This window comes from Neocloeon triangulifer, unplaced genomic scaffold (assembly GCF_031216515.1).
Source record: "Neocloeon triangulifer isolate White Clay Creek 2 clone unplaced genomic scaffold, ASM3121651v1 ptg000003l, whole genome shotgun sequence".
In the NCBI taxonomy this organism is placed as follows: Eukaryota; Metazoa; Arthropoda; class Insecta; order Ephemeroptera; family Baetidae; genus Neocloeon; species Neocloeon triangulifer.
In genome coordinates, this window is record NW_026775546.1 from 9839720 (window position 1) to 9856611 (window position 16892).

At 37.7% G+C, this 16892-nt stretch overlaps 1 protein-coding gene across 4 annotated transcripts in view; it reads left to right on the forward strand.

The window, feature by feature from the left end:
* LOC132205918 (hepatocyte nuclear factor 6) overlaps positions 1-16892 on the forward strand; it is a 37359-nt gene continuing 20467 nt past the window's right edge. For all 4 annotated transcript variants that reach the window (XM_059635300.1, XM_059635301.1, XM_059635302.1 and 1 more), the window contains exon 1: positions 1-1607. In XM_059635300.1, the coding sequence (XP_059491283.1) occupies positions 158-1607 (1450 nt within the window). In that variant the 5' untranslated portion in view covers positions 1-157. The remainder of the gene's footprint in view (positions 1608-16892) is intronic.

The window sequence follows — 16892 nt, forward strand, 5'->3', positions numbered from 1 at the left end:
CGCAGCGAGTTGTGGGTGAACGCGGTGTTGTCGTGTGTTTCGGCCCGAAAAATTATGCCCGATTTGACCACTGGTTTCGGCAATCGCGTCGCGGAGTGTCGGCGGGGTTGCGTGTGATCGGTTGCGTGTGCGTGCAGGTGCGCCGGACGGACGAGCGATGGACGCCGTGGCCGAGATGGAGCAGCACTCGAGGGAGACGACGGTCGATTCGTCGCCGAGTTCTACGCATGCCGACCTGATGTCGCCTGGTGGCGGCGGCGGTTGTGGCGGCGGGCTCAGCCCGTCGTTGTCGCGCTCACTCGCCGCCTCGTCTTCGGAAGGTGCGGGCGACTCGCCTCCTCCGCCACCCGACCATTCCAGCAAGCAGCATATCGTCAGGCAGCTCGTCATCCACCACCCCGCGCTAATCGTCAAGCAGGAGGAGGTCGGCGCCTCCTCGGTAGTCTCCGCCGAGGACCTTTCACCCTCCACCAAACAGGAGCAGCAGCAGACCCTTTCGGTGATCGTGCCCGCGCACGAGGACGGCTCCTCTCAACTCGACTCGCAGGAGCTGCTCAGTCCTGGCAAGTTGTCGCCCTCATCGGGCATCGCCGGCATGATTGACGCGTCCGACTTTCGGGCGCTTCAGCCCGAGCCCACCTACCAGACCCTGACGTCCGTCAACGGCCGCATGTCGCCGCCGGGCTTCAGCCCCACCTCATCCTACGCCACCCTGACGCCCCTCCAGCCCCTGCCCCCCATCAGCACCATGAGCGACAAGTTCGCCTACGGACACGCGGCGTCCAACGTGTCCGGATCGTTCACCGTGATGCAGAACAACGGCCTCGCCGGCCTGGGCATGGCGTACGCGCCCTACGACAAACTGCCCTCGATGGGCATGTCACCGCCGTCGCACTACTCGTCGTCGCCCAACAACTGCCAGATGCAGCAGCACTCGCCCCTGTCCCCGCAGAGCGCGTACGGACAGAACGGCGGCGCCGGCGGCGCCCTCCACTCGCCGCCGACGCACAAGTCGATGTCGCCCAACGGCGGCGCCGCCGGCGGCGGCTACATGGGTGCTCCGCACTCGCCCACCCTGAGTCCACCTTCGGCGTCCATGCACTCGCCGACCTTGGTGGTCAGTCCCAACTTTGCGTCGTCGCAGGGCGGCGGCAACGCGCTCAACGGCCTCGGCGCCGTGTCGCCGCAGCACCAGCAGCAGCATCACTCGCCCATCCACTCACCGTCGCCGCCCGTGGCGAACACGGTTGTCGTGTCGGCGCCGCCGTCGCTGGCCCTCAAGGTCAGCACGGGCGGCGGCGGCAGCAACTCTTCTTCGGCCGGCTCCTCGTCGGCGTCGACGGCCGCTGCGGCGGCCGCCGCCGAAATCGAGGAGATCAACACCAAGGAGCTGGCGCAGCGAATCAGCGCCGAACTCAAAAGGTACAGCATCCCTCAAGCCATTTTCGCACAACGCGTTCTATGCCGATCGCAAGGAACTCTTTCAGATTTGTTGCGCAACCCCAAACCGTGGTCGAAACTTAAATCGGGCCGGGAAACTTTTAGACGTATGTGGAAATGGCTGCAGGAACCCGAGTTTCAACGGATGTCGGCGCTTCGACTTGCAGGTATGTTTGAAACGCCCTGGGCGCACCCGACGTGCCGCCTCCGCCACCCCCGCTCTCTCCGGCCCCCAATACTGAGCGGGGCTTTGGCCGGCGAACCGTCGGATTCGGGGCGAAATCACCTGAAGTGCGGAGCTCGGATTCTCGGTCTCGCACTCGGGGGGAACGAAAATCCGAACCTCCGCATTTTCTAACAGGTGCTTCCACTCTTGGTGCGCTTTTAATTGCTGCCATAAAAATTCTGGATGTTAAGTCTTATTTTTTAATACAAAGTATTATATAATTTTTTACAATTATTATTTTCTTTAACTAATATTATTATTATTTTTATTACTATTTTAGATAAAATTTCTTACAAGAGGTGCTTTTTAACAGAAATATACATCCAGAATTTTTTGCAATTAATCTGTTCTGTGTGTGTCCCTATCATATTTATATTCCAAAATGTTTATTTTCAATTACCAGTTTAATTGTCCCCGAAAAACAACGGTGCGGAAACAACGAACGTTTTCCATTTTAAACCGAGTTTCTCCTTTGTACACACAAAACGTGAGCCACTTAATCCTCTATACAAACGTGGTCCATAAACAGGGTCCATCTAAGGTCACGTGCCCAACACGTGCTCGGCCATGGAAATGTATATTCCGCGGATATATCTCTACTCTCTCTCGCCTCATTATATTGATCTATTTTCTTGGTTTTCCTTCGCGCTTTCCCGCTAAGCGCGTCCAGTTTCGCGCGTTTTTCCACAGAGGCCTCTCGGTTTGGCTGGCAGAGCACTAGGGCAAACCATCTCTATTCCTCTGCAATGAGATGCCTCAAAAAATTCCTAGTCCTGAACAGCAAAGTAAGAATGGCCATGCAGCGTAGCCATGGCGACCCCGAAAACAAACCCTACGCAAATAGAGAAAGAGAGAGAGAGACTGGGTGCTGCTGATGATGATTAAAACGCGACCATTGAAATGAATAATACACGCAGTCAAAATTAGAGCTTGCTTTTTTCCCCTGCCTGCATTAGCTGAAATAGAAAAGCAGTCGCCTTTTCCAGCGGCGGCGTGAAAAGCTGGAAGCAAATGAAAACGAATGCCACCGCTGGTAGGGTCACCGCTCGCTTTTTTATTTCATTTTTTAACTCGCGGTGGAAATATTTGTAGGGCGCCTGCAGAGTTTGGAGGGTAGGCAACTTGTGACACACTTGTGCTTCGCGGCGCAGTGCTCTTCATAAAAGCGCGGCGGTTTTAGCCAAAGTGGCGGCGGGAGACCTCTAATTGTCAGCTCGGAAAGCGCGGCGGGCTCATGGGATGGGTGAAAATATGATATAAAATTGATCAAAATGCATTAAATTGATTAAATTTTTTTATTGAAAATATATAAAATTTTGATTATTATTTTCAACCAAACAAAAATTTTTAAAAACTAGGTTGTTTACTTTGATAAAAACATTAATAATATTATTATATATTTACAAATAGAAAAAATATATGGAATACTCTCCAAACAGACGCTGCGAAGTGAAATAAAAAAATTCTAGTAAAGGTGTAGAGGGTGAACTCGAGATACTTGACCTTAATCCAAAGAGCGGACGTGTGTTTTTCTTTCCATCGCAGCACTTCTCATTCTCACAATGTGGCATTTTTTTTGTTATTCTTTGAAGAAATCGATTCGAGCGTGCGTCCAGTGTATGAATGAATGAACATTTTACTCCGCCAATGGCGTGAAGGAACATGCCACAAGTAATGATTTTCTAATTAAGAACGCCAAGCGACACAGCGGTGATTAAATCTACAGGAAGTGCGTTTTATGAGGCGAATAATTTTTATTTAAGAGATGCGTATCGCCCAAATGCGTTGTTAACTTGTATTGATTTAAGTAAACGTACCCCTGCATCTATCACCAATAAATAAAGTTCACAATACGTTTCAAAATTTTCTATTTTAAATTGAACCGAAAAAATTGTCAGGCTGAATTTTGTTTAATAAGATAAATATAATCCTACAAAATTTAGATTCTATTCTAAAAAAAGGACAAAATATTATTTGCGTTGAATTTTTGTTTTTAATATTTAATTGAATTTAATAAAATTCCGACATGAATTGTGGCATAATTTAAATATTTCTTATTTACAGATTTGCTTCAATTTTTTATTTCATGGTCTTTTGCAATTTTGTTTGAAGATTGGTTGAAAATTTTAAATTTTTTCTTTTTAATAATTTCTTAAGGTTGCAACTTCATTAAAATAACATCCCTTATTAATATTTCATTTATATAGCGCTAAAATATAATGAATTTTAAATACAAATTTCAATTTAAACCAAATGATTTGTAATTTTGATTAAAAGTGGTGCATTATTTTTTTATTAGTAAATTGTTAATTTTATCGGGGAAAGTATTACTCCACCAAACCACATTTTTTTAATTAACTAATGGTGGCTTTCACGTGCGCGATGATTATGAGATAGCAGAGAGGGTGCACTTGGGGTCTCTGCTGACGAAGAGGTGTTTCATATAATTATAATCGAGAGCAAGAGACGAACGAACAATGCGTGTGTTCGAGAGAAGGGGCGTCTGCCGAGGAATTCCTCATTGAATATTTGCTGTCAATTATTGGCATTCTGCTGCGACATGCCTGCCGTGTCGAGCTGCAGCCGCCAGGATTTGTGTGCCTGAGGCCGCCTCCTTATTATTTTATTACCTCCGCCACTTCCTGCAGCTCATTAATTTACATCCCGCGAGTAATGCAGCCTCTCCGCGCGTCTTTTATTTCGTCTCGATGTTGTTCTGCCCGGCATTCTTGAAACACATTCCGACGCGCAAAAGCAAATTCTCTAAAGGAATTTTTGCCGCTGGCTGCAAATTTTTCCATCTTTGCATAAATATTAATATTTTTGTACCTTTTTATCCCGGAAACGTGAAAATAAACAAAATTTTCGAGATAAAACGAAATTTACGCTTTAATTTGGAAATTTTAAAAACATGAACAGTTACAACAATAAATAAAATTAGTTAGAAACGGTTTTTTGACGGGAAAAAAAAGATATTTATTTAACTTTCTATATTGGTTGGTAGTAATTTAATTAAAGAGAAGAATTAAAAAAAAATAGTAAAAGAAGAAGGGATTAAAAGTTTCCAATTAATAAAAATTAGTCAAACATTGACCGTCAGTTTCAGATTTTCATTTACTGATTATAATCATAAGTATAGGAAATATTTGCAATGAGATTGGCAAAAGTTTTTTTTTCAAATAAATAATTAAATTATGGAAAAAATCTACAGAAAACTAAAAATTATCTTAATTCTTTTACAGATTTTTCTACACGTTTACAACTGATGGAATAAAATTAATAAAATACATTATATTATTTAAAAAAAAAAAAATATTTGAATAGGCAAATAATTGTATTTCAATCAAATTTTATTCACAACCAGTTCACACTTTGTTAATCTTCTTTCCGGTTTCAATCTGTCAAGATTCTAGTCTGAATGATTTCGATTTTTTTGTAACAAATTAATAATCATGCTTGTCTCCAGTTGCGACAATATTCGTTCTTTTACATTTATCATTTTTAATTATTACAAAACGCCGAAAAAATCGGGCCCAGTCGTTTTCCACTCTCTCCCTCGAATACCGGCGGAATTCTTTGTCGGCAGGCATTCCGGCTCGGTAAAGAGAGGGATGATTGGCAGCGCGGTGTCGGTTTTATTCATTAACTCTGGCATAGGAGCTTTGCAACCACAATGACCTGAAATATTTTATAATATCACTCCAATGGCTAGGCTTCTCTGTGCTTTTTCCTCAGCTCTCCGTCTCTCTCCCTCTCGCGGATTATTAAAACAGGCCGCATATTTTTATTAAAACGCGATCCACCTTTTGGCAAAGAAGGAATTTTACCTGGCTGCGAGCGCGCATTCCACGATCAAAAATTATCATGCACATTCCACGAACAGAGACACACGGCTTGTTTCATATTATGAAAAATATTTTTTGTGAGCGCCGAAAATTGCCATCACTCGCGGCGGCCCCTTTTTTTATCCCCTGCCGCTTTGATTTTGCCATATTAAATAATGTGCTCGGCCGAAATATGTGAAATGTTTTGCGTGATTTTTTTTTCGCCAGAGGTAAAGCCACTTTTCAATCTCAATTTATTTGGCTGAAGCTCTGCGACATATTTTACAATGAATAATTTTATTTATTTGCAAATATTTATGATTTCTTCTTATAATAAATGCGCAAAAAAAGGGGAAAAGATTTCTTTTATTAGTTATTAATATTTTTTGTTCTTCACAAATCAAGTCAATCGAGAAAGAAAGAAATAATAAAGCAAATTTCATTGAAGGAAGACTGAAAAAATTCACTTCAAATAATGGTCCATATTTTGTTTTTGTTTTCCAAGACTGCTTAGTTTTAAATAATTAATATTAAATTTATTAATGCATCACCGAGTATTCTCTCCCCGAATAATTGAATATTAATTAATGTGTGATTAAATAGTAAAAAACATGATATAAAAAGTAAATAATCTGCAATTTTTGAAGTAAATTTAGACCAAATCTCATAATTCATATTTTTCTGTTCGGTTATTAAATTCATCCGAAAGAAAAATAAACGCGTTCATCCAAAAATATATTGATGTTTATTTTTATTTAACAATGCTACGTTCCATAAAAGATTATTAAATTTTTAAGATGATATCAAAATTGATCAGTACTCTGGAGGGGAGAAAAAAATAAATTTTAAATCCAATTTTAACAAATGAAAACATTGAATATCATGTATAAATATTGAATTAATTTAATTTTTAGTGCTTAAATGATCTACTTTGCCCTGGTCGCTAGAATTTTATAGAAACGCCAGTTGAAATGTTGCTGAAACCTCGATGAATCTGGATCTAAATTAGAGTTTTAAATAAACAAAGTTCAATAAATTTCAATTCTGACGTCATTGTCGTATATCTTTTATCGTTTACAAAAATATTTTCATACACTTCGCCGCGTCTTGAGTACCTTTCCCACTTTTCTTAGGTTGCGAATCGCCGCGGGTGGGAAACAACGTGCAAGGAGGGTTGAAAAACGCGATGGCGTGGGGGGCGAGGAATGCGCCTGCAAGTATGCAACCGATCCGAACGTACACACAGAGAGGGCGGAATGCGTTTCTGCTGCTGGCCCCCGAATGAACAAACCGCCCCATCTCGCAAGGGGGTGGCTGGGGGGTTGTTTTGATGCCGGCCAGCGTAGCCACCTCAAAGCGTTCCTGCACACATGAAACGGACGCGCGCAAACCGCAGTGCACATTACGCTGGCGAACTTTTTTTTCGCAAAAACGCCACGCTGATAATTATCTGGAAAATCCGAAATGCACTCCAAGCAAGATATATAAAAATCAGCCCGAGCGCGAAACCGAGTTTTTCCATTAGCGTAATTCGGCCCAATCTGATTCCGCCCCTCGAGCGGCCGGATTTGCGAAAAGGGAACAGGCAGAAACAATACTTTGCCACTGCAGAAAAAAAATGCCGAGCAACCCCTCGAGACACAGATCTCTTTCTCTTCGCTCCGCGTGCATTTGATGAATTTTAAAATCGCGAGAGAGAGGGAAAACAGAGAGAGGTGCCGGAATAATTAATGATTGCCGGGCGAAATGAATAATCAGTGTAATGAAGGGTTGCCTAACCTCGCGAAAATACGTATGTCGCAAACAAACGAGTGATTTTTTTCTAACCCCCTTGACGATTTTGAAACCACCGCTCTCTCTCGATGAGCGCATTATAATATTATGTCGTCCTGAGTAATTGAGCTAGAGGCATTATTATTATTTGCATTAATAATTATAAAAAAAATCAAGCACTCAACTTAATTCCTTCCGATTCCTTCATATTAAAGGAGAATATATTTTAAAAAAAATTTAAATACATAGCTTTGACAATATTTTTTTAATGAACTGACTTTTTTTCTAATAAACAATAAAAATAAAGGAAATTTAAATACATTGTTGCCAGATGCGCAATTTTACACCTTTCATATTTCCATTTATCTCCTCTTAATTTTAGAACCCCATCATATCAAGACTTTCTAGTTTCTAGACGTAATTTATTATAAATCCTGATATATTTTATTTTCATTTTATTTTGCTTTACTAAAATTTGTAGATTAATCAGAATTTATTCAATTATCTTTATCATTCGATCGTACATTTTCCAAGAGCTGTTTTGCTCTTTTCTTGACTCGTCGTGCGCACGGGCGATAATTAAAACGCGCCACGGGCAAGTTGGAAAAATCAGCACCAAGAAAAAAGTCGCTCTTTTTTTTCGACGAGTGCCGTGCATATTTCTCGTCTCTGCTCTCTTATTGCTGCAAACCGTGTTTGTTCATATACGTGCGGCGCGTACATGTTTGAAAAAAGAGAGAGGAGAGCAGCCCCATTGTTCCGCCGCCAAGGAAGGAGGAAGAACCATTGTTTCCCTTTGTTCAATTATTCGTCACCACTATTGTTGCGGACGGGCTTTGCGCGTTGCGAGCCGAAAAATGAGCAAAAACTAATTGCCAAAATTTTGTTTCGCAGGGTCTCGTGCCTTCTGTTATAGGTTCGTGACACACTTCCGTTTTGTCTAGACTTGAATCTTAATTTGAGAGTCTGTGATTAAAAAATAATTATACAAAATTATAAAAAAGTTAAATTTGAATTCTAAAATAGTACTATACTAAATTATTACTTTCAGTAAAAATTAAGGAACTACAACACTTGAATCATTGTAAGTTATTTTTACAGAACTTTCAAAAATTTACAATCACTTAATATATCATCTTTAATTTATGTTATAAATAATAAATTTTAATTTTTGGAAAAATAGTATTGCTAGCAATTTTTTCAATCTTGGTTTTTTTGTTTGAATCAATTTGTAGTTTTTCATCTCACGTTGAAAAAAAAGAATGATATAAGTAGGAAGCACTTATTTTATGTAATAATTTCTTATGATATGAGACAAAACGTGGGGATCGTTTTCAAACGCCCTTGGTTCTGTTTCTTCTCTTTTGCATATCCTCTGAAAATTTCCTCGGAACGCAGAGAAGAAAAGTTAAATACACTGGCGCGTGTTTTTAATTTTCGCTTCCTTTGTGGTGGCGAAAAAGAAGTCATCTGCCGCTCCGTCTTTTGTCTTTCTCGCCGCCGATGAGACAAAAAAAAAACGCGGTACAAAGCACGCGCTCGGGACACAAGACTTTTCTAATTTTTATTTTCATAACTCACGGAAAAGGAGGAATGAGAGGAAAAATCTCTGCTCGCAGCAGAAACTGAGCTCACAATAATCTTGAAAAAAGCAGCGAGCGAGTTTTGATGTTTTGCGGCGGCAATTGAGAAAAAAGAAAAAAAAGTCTCGCGGCCTCATATTCTTGAAAAGCTTTCTTTCGCCGTTTAATGAACTCTTTGATGGGCAGGAATTTTTATCATCTGAGAATTCGTCATAAAGTGTTTTTTTGTGTATTATTAAATTTTAGATTCAATACCAGTTCTGATGTATTCTTATGACTATCCGCTTTTTTAATATAATAGTTTGATTTAACAATAAATTATTTTTAGACTCGTAACAACTCTTTTTATCCAGAAGAATAACTTTATAGCAAAAAATTTAGTCAATTAAGATGTCTATAAGCAGAATAATTTCAAACAAGTCCTTTTCCACGTCATTTGTTCAGATCTATTTTTTTTTTATAAAATAAATTTGGTATAAATTAAATTTTTTTTCTTCAATTGATATTTGATATTTTGAATGAAAGCAAATTTTGAAAATAAAAATAATTAAAACAAATTTAATATATTGTAAGTTCCTAAAACAGTAAAAATAAAATTTGATATTCTACAACATAAACTATGAAAATGTCTCCGAATATTCCGGATATTTCATTTTTTAATCAAAATTGTATCGAAAACTCATTATGTATTGAATGCACGAAAGTATGTGACACAAACATAATTAACAAATATCCACTATCAGAATAAGTTTAGGAGTGGAAATTTTTTACCAGGGTGTAATTTTTTTTTTTATCAAATACAGAGTTATAACGAGCAAAAAAAAGAGTCTCTTTCACATCAAGCAACTGAAAACTCGTGCAGTGATGTGTCTAGTGGGAAAAAACGTTGGCGCGACCTGCACATTTGTGAACGGACAGCGCGGCGGCTCTCTCTCATGAATTAGTTGGTGAATCAGATGGTCACCTTGGCAACTCGCAAACACACATTGCAAAGCCATATGCACGCTTCATGGCGGGCTCGCGGTGTGTCTAGCTGTTTATTGTCTGAAAAAGGCTCATCAAAAACTCGCGCGATGCCACTTTGCCTCTCAACTCGGCGCAAACTCTTGATCAAAAATAATTCGCGGCCGTGACAAGTTAATTCCTCGGGCGCAAACACACGAGAACCGCACAGTATTTTGCAAGAGACAATTTATTTGATTTATCCCTTGACGTGTTGCATTCGTAAATTTGAAGAAAAAATCTATCATTATTTGAAATTGCTTGAAAAATCCAGTAAGGTAGAGAATGCAATTTTATCATTTCTTATTTAAAATTTTGGTATATTCAAAGTGATTTTTTTTTTTAAATTTACTTATCAAAGTGCAAGTTTTTAATATTTTCTCTTTATGAAAACACGATAAGAGAGCAGGGGATATGAACACACTAGTTTGTAAAAAAAAACGATGATGATAATTCTATTATAATTCAAGAGATTTAGCAAAATTCTTGCTATTATTTATGAATATAATTGAAAAATTAATGAATGAAGTATTTATTAAACACCGTAGGTGTACAACATTAAGATACAATAAGTACAATAATGATACATTTTCTTCTTCTTAACTCTTTTGAGAAGTTGCGGCTTCTCGCAAGCTCATTAATGATTATTTTCATCTTCTAAATTTGTTATGAATGAAGAGCATGCAGGTTGCCTACTTTCAATTGTTGCAGGCGCGCGGCGAAATGTTTTTCATAGAAACTAAATTGTAATTTTTTCTTTTGTGATTATATTTCTTTTGAATTATTCCTCTACCATTGAATTCATGCAATTTTGAATTTTTTTATCAAATGAGATAAGGAAAAAATATCATGAATGCTCCATCGCTCTATATTTTTGAGAGTGGTTTAATGATTTAACTTAAAATGTTCTAGATACTTTTCTATAAATAAGTTTCTTCGTTTATGAAATCGATTGCCAAGAAAAATATTAATTGTGATTAATTGAATAAAAAAACATCTTGTATGATTATTAACATATAAACTGATATAAACATCCTAAAGAAAAAGCCGCTGACTCTAAACATATAACCGGTTGACATTTGACTTCTGCCTGTTACCTGGGCTCAAAAAGGGGAATATACAATAGGAATTTCAATGCCAGCAACTGGTGCTATCACACTGCTCCTTGCCCTTAATGCTGGTAAAAAGTGTAAGGAACAGCAAATTTCTTGTTGTTTCATTCGCTAAATGTACATTATTTGTGAAAATTACTGATTATCCAGGGATGATCAAAATTTAAGAAATTTATTCAAAAACATACTTATTTAACCTTTTTTTAATTATTTTTTTTATGCAGCCCTGAATATAAAATTTGGATTTAATTCATAAAACTTAAGGTGTAGAACTTTTAAAATGAAAATCAAAAGTATATGTATGAACCAAAAACTAAAAATTTTATTGCATTTTTATGGCCGAAACGTTAGTTATGATTTTATTTTTCCAGTGGTGGAAAAAATCTGGAAATGTTAGCGGCACTACTTTTTTGAGTGTGTCCGTCGTCGGAGAGGTGCAAAAAAGGCCATCGGCTGCTTGTTTCGTCCCCCTCTTGTATTATGCACTCTCTGTGTGTGCCGAGCGGGTTGTTTGCCAAGCAAAGAGCAAAACAATGAGCGCGGCAGGAGCGTCGGCGGTCTGTTCGTGGGCTCTCTTTCGCTCTGTCATTCACTCGCGTACAAAACGAGTTAGCCTCTTTCCTTGTTGCCGCCGCGTTGCCTGGAGACTGGCGGCCAAAACACGCGGACGCCGCACCGCAACCGGCACCTTACGAAAATATTTTCACTCGACTCTCGCACACTCACTTTTAACACGTCCAAAGGCCAAAGGGCCGGCCGGCCGTATGAAGTATGAATACACATTTTGACGAGAAGAGTTTTGGAAGTTAAATCTCTCGAAAAATATTTAGTATTTATAATTTTGTTTATGGCACAATGAAACACTAATAAATATTTTAAATTAAATCATTCGAATTTGAAAGAATTTTAGGTTAATTTTTGAGCACATTAAAGATTAGTTGCATCTCTTAATTAAAACGGTTCTGATAATAATTTCAATTCGCTTCTTTAAATTGTTTTGATTTATCAGGATTATAATGTTAATGTAAAAATAATATATTATGTATAAATTTTTAATTGAAAATACAGACCTCTCGTGTTTGTTATTATAATGTACTAATTCAAAAGCAACAATTATTAATTTCAATAATTTAAAATCAATTGTCAATTCTGAAAAAAAGACATTAATTTTTTTCTAGATTTAAACATCCAGAACTTATAAATATATAAATATTTCTCTGACCAACATTATTCTAGAAACTTTGATGTTTCGCTCAGAGATGTTTACTCTGGATCCCTGGGTGCCTAGGTGAGATGCTGAAAGTTTCTCATCGTGTTTCGCTACAGTACACTCCCTTTAAAGACTTCGATATCGGAAAACAGTACAATCGATATTGAAATGCAGCAGAAATCGATGCAGTCCGTAACTTGTTTGCCGTTTATTCCGCAAGAAAGGAATTCTCCGGATTTAACAGATTGCAGAGCCTCTTTTATAGAGGGTAATTATAACCCTTTTCTAATCCAAAGTGTACACTGCAGGCTAAAGTTGAAAAGAGTTATTTAATTTAATTATATCACACTGATCCACAGCTTATTAATTGTTAATGCTGTCAAAATATATAAATAATCCTATCATAATATTTTTATTACTATAAAAATGATCACTCTTATCAAATTTCTTAACAGGACAAAGACAAAGTAAATTAAATTTTTGAATTCTTTTTTAATATGACATTAATAAGGATCTAATAAAGATTTATAATCAAGATTAAAGCAAATATATATTTTTTTTTAATTTGTAGGAAAATATTTCTTGCAACTTCATTTTTTCAAAGTCAATTGTTATTTTTTTTTATATATAATTTTCTTGAACCTAATTTATAAAATTTTAATATTTATTTATTTTGTGTTAATATCATATAGTGAACAATATTTTAATTGGTAGAAATGCGAAAGTTTGCAATTTCTTCATCTCATAAAAGTACACTAGGCGCTCCAATTTCTTATGAGGAATTCACAATGGAAAATTCCACTCGCAGAAGTAAGCATCTTCCCTGAGAAGTTGTAAGAAAAGTATGGAAAGTAACATGGTTTAGCATCTTGTTTTAAAAAAAGCTGCACATATTTCCGTCAATTTCCGCAATACGTTGAGAAATCTGCATTTCTCAAGAGCTTCATTTTCTTCAAAAATCTCTCGCTGTGGAAAAATATTTATATTTATGAGAGATGAAGGAAAATTGCCATTCGCCGGCTGCAATCTTCCGAGCAGTTGATTTTCCACGTTGGCAGAAAATAATTTTGCGCGAATTTGGGCGCGGAAGGGGCGTGTTGGTCGAGGCGTGGCCTCGGAGGAAACGCCTCGGAGCGATTCGCGAGCCCAAACGCACCCACCCGCGTCCCACCCGGCCGAATCAATCGCTGGCTCGGTGGCGCGCGCTCAGTTTCCGCAAGAAAGCGCTCCCGCGGCTGCTTTTCCGCCGCCGCGCCGCAGCAACAGATGATGCCAATCGCGAATCGGGCAAAACGAGGGAGAGAGCAAGACGCGCCTCCTCTCCTTTTAGACTTGGGCAAAAATTCAACCCTTGCGAAACGCAGATCAGCCCCGGATATAAGAAAACGCGCCGCTTGCAATAAAAAATTCGCAACTTCTTCAATTTCTTAAAATAAAAAAATAATAATAATAAGATTGTTAAAAAAAGTGTGGTTCTTTTTTATTTGGAAAAAGATGATTGTAGTTGGAGTCAAAATCTTTCTCTTTAGTACAATTCAAGGGAAAAATCTGTAAAAAAAATGTTAATAGCTCAAAAGTTGGATTATTGAATCTTTTTCAATTTTAAGCTTGCTTAATTCAGTGAAATCTGGATAGTTTTAAAATATTTGAGAGAAATAAAATTTTGCAAACAAGTATTATTTGTGGATAGCAGTCATGAAAATCCCCATCAAACAGCAAACTATTGAGAAATAAAGTTCAAAAGTCATTGATGAATATCGTTAAGGATTTCTAGAAAATTGGCATTCTACAATTTGTTATCATTATCAGAAAAATTTATTGTAGAATCCTAAAATAAGATACTAAATGTATAAAATTCCTCTATTATCAAGGCACAATAAACAGAATCCAGAGAACCAAAGTCATTTAAATCATTTTAGTAGATTTGAAAAAGGATTGAAAATAATTCAATACTTTAAAAACTTATTTTTTTCAAAAGCAGGTTATAATATTTTAGAAACTTGGGGTACTTGTTTGGAGGAAAATAAATTGAATTGAATTGAATGATTACATTTGTTCAAATCGTCTAATGATTGAATCACTTTTATAAGACTTCGATTTGTTATAAAAAAATGATATTTTTGCTTGAAAATCAGGGAAAAATCATTATGTTTTTTTCTTCAATATTCCTAATGGAAAAAGCACTTCTATTGGTGCTTTAATCAACAGCGAATTAGGGCAATCTTTAAACTAAAATCTTAACTTTTTTATGAAGTTTCTCTTTGATAAAATAGATTGCATTTTATAGGGAAAAATATTTTCACATTAATAAATTTGAAAAAAAAATTGAAATATTTCGAACTTGTTTGTAATTTTATAATCGTTTTAAAAATAACCACAAGTCAAAGTTTTTTTTTTAAATTATTTAAAAACCCCAAACAGGTGATTTAACGAGTATTTTTCCTTGAAAATTTTAAGCCCTGCAAATTTGAAGCGCACAAAAAGATGCGATTTCGAGGAGCTGCTTTGGCTGCGTTATCAAGTATTACCCGCTCTTCTCTCTCTCTCTCTCTCTCTCTCACTACTTGGCTGCTTTGCTGCCGCGATCATTTTCGCTTAGTCAAATGATGTATAAATTTTGATAAGGCGCTTCTTCTTCCACCGCAGCCGTGCGTATACGTGTGTGCACCCCCACGGCAGCCATAAGCAGCCGAGATAAAGTCCGAAACTAACTGCTGCGTGTTCACGCGCCACTAGCGGGCAGAAATCTTTTCGCCAGCTTCGCCGCCTCCAAATATTGAATTAGCTCATTACGACACGAGAGGGAGAGTTTTCTCTCGAGGCAAAAAGTGGCGACACACCAGAGAATTTAACAAGACCCGCCGCCGCAAATCAAGCGTGAGAAAAGCACCCCTCTCTTGCACACGCAAATTGGCCTCGTTTCAAATCGTCACCGCTTAAAAGGGCTATTAGCGGAATCCGGTGCGAAATTTCACTCACAACTGGATCAAGTATCGAAAATTTTAGGAATAAAAGTCTTGAAAATGTGATGAATTGGTTCAAAAATTTACGTAGATTGATTAAAATCTATGGGCGTGGTTTATCTTAAAATTTAAAAATAATTTTTAAGATGTTTTTATAATTTTGTTTTACAGTAATTTTTTTTATCTTTCAGTAAACTCGTTTCTTAATTAGGCAAATAAATAATGTTATAATTTTCTCATTATATAAACAGATTTTCCTGATATTATTTCTGGAATAAATTATAATTCTGGGTTTAAAAGAGCCTCTCTAACGATGGATTTCTTTTCTGGAATTCTAATGAAAAATTCTTGAATGATTTCAAAGTTGCGTTCAAAAAATTAATACTCATAAGTGTTGAAACAGAGGGGTTAATTGAAAGTTCACCTCTGATAATGAACCGTGATGGGTGTTGATATAAATGTTTTAATTTCGTAATATCAGGTAAAATTTGGTGATTTATATCTAAATCAAGGATTTTGAAGTTGTAAACCGTCGGTGGTGTGAATCATCCCTTAAAAGTGCACTTTTTTCAATCGAGATATGGATTTCCGTTTTGAAATAACATGAGGATTCAGTATAAAAAAATAATTTCTGAGGAGAGCCTGTATGTTATTCTATTATAAAACTCTACAGAGGGTGTAAAATAATTATTTTATAATAGTAAAAATTCACACGAGGCTGAAAAATTATTTATAAATAATTACATCTCTTGAATATAAATATCACAAGAAACACTATTTAATTTTTAATTTTTTTACAACTTTTTTCTTATCTAAAACTCAACTATTGGCTTTATTTTATACTATTTATATCTTCAATATGAAGAACAAAATTGAACCCTTACTTTGCCTTAATCGGATGTATTACGTGTTTTTATTTGAAATTTTTCTAAGAAATTGGCCCTTTTTAAGTTAGTGGCAGAGGTACGTGTGCGAATTGTGTTCCGGTTGCACAGGTTGGAGCTGCCGCCACGTGATTATGAGAGGATTCGTGCTTTTGTGCACTTTGCCGGCAATTGGCTTCGTTGTCGCGCACCTTTTGCGGTGAACCCCGTTTCCCTCTCGGGGTGAGGTGCACACTCGAAAAAATGAAATGTAAAAAGTCGCGAGTCAAGTCGAGGGAGAGAGAAAAATTAAAAGTGAAGATTTCCCTCAAAAAGCGCAAACGTGACAAACGATCAAAAGGGAGAATAAAAATAATCTCGTTTCAATAAAAAAATCTTATATTTCAATTGCTTTTTAACTAATTCAATTTTAAATATTTAAAAATAAAAAACGATTTGAAAAAATTTGCTGGAAAACTAATAAGGCTCGAGAGAAATTGGCCGTCAGTTGCTCAGCTCTCTGCCGTTTCTCGTGCAAAATCAAATGAGCCTTCGAGTGTTAACGGCCCTAATGGCAAACCAATGATGTCCAGTCAAGTGCAAACTGGCGAGAACGCACGCCGCTCGCTCGCTCTCGCCAGCGCAGCAATTGCCTTAATTTATGGCCGCCATTAAACGCAGGGGAAGAAAGGTGTGCGCCGCAAGAAAAAGCCTCTCTTTCGCTCGCACGGTGCATATTAAATCTGCTGAGCTGGCCGAGGAAAATAATAATGGCCGGCGATTAGTGCGCCGTGCGAAATATCGGCCCGTGACCGACAGATTTTAAATCAACAGAGAACTGCAGACTGACCAAGAATAGAGGGAGAGGCCGCCGAAAATTCTATAAAAAAAACTCC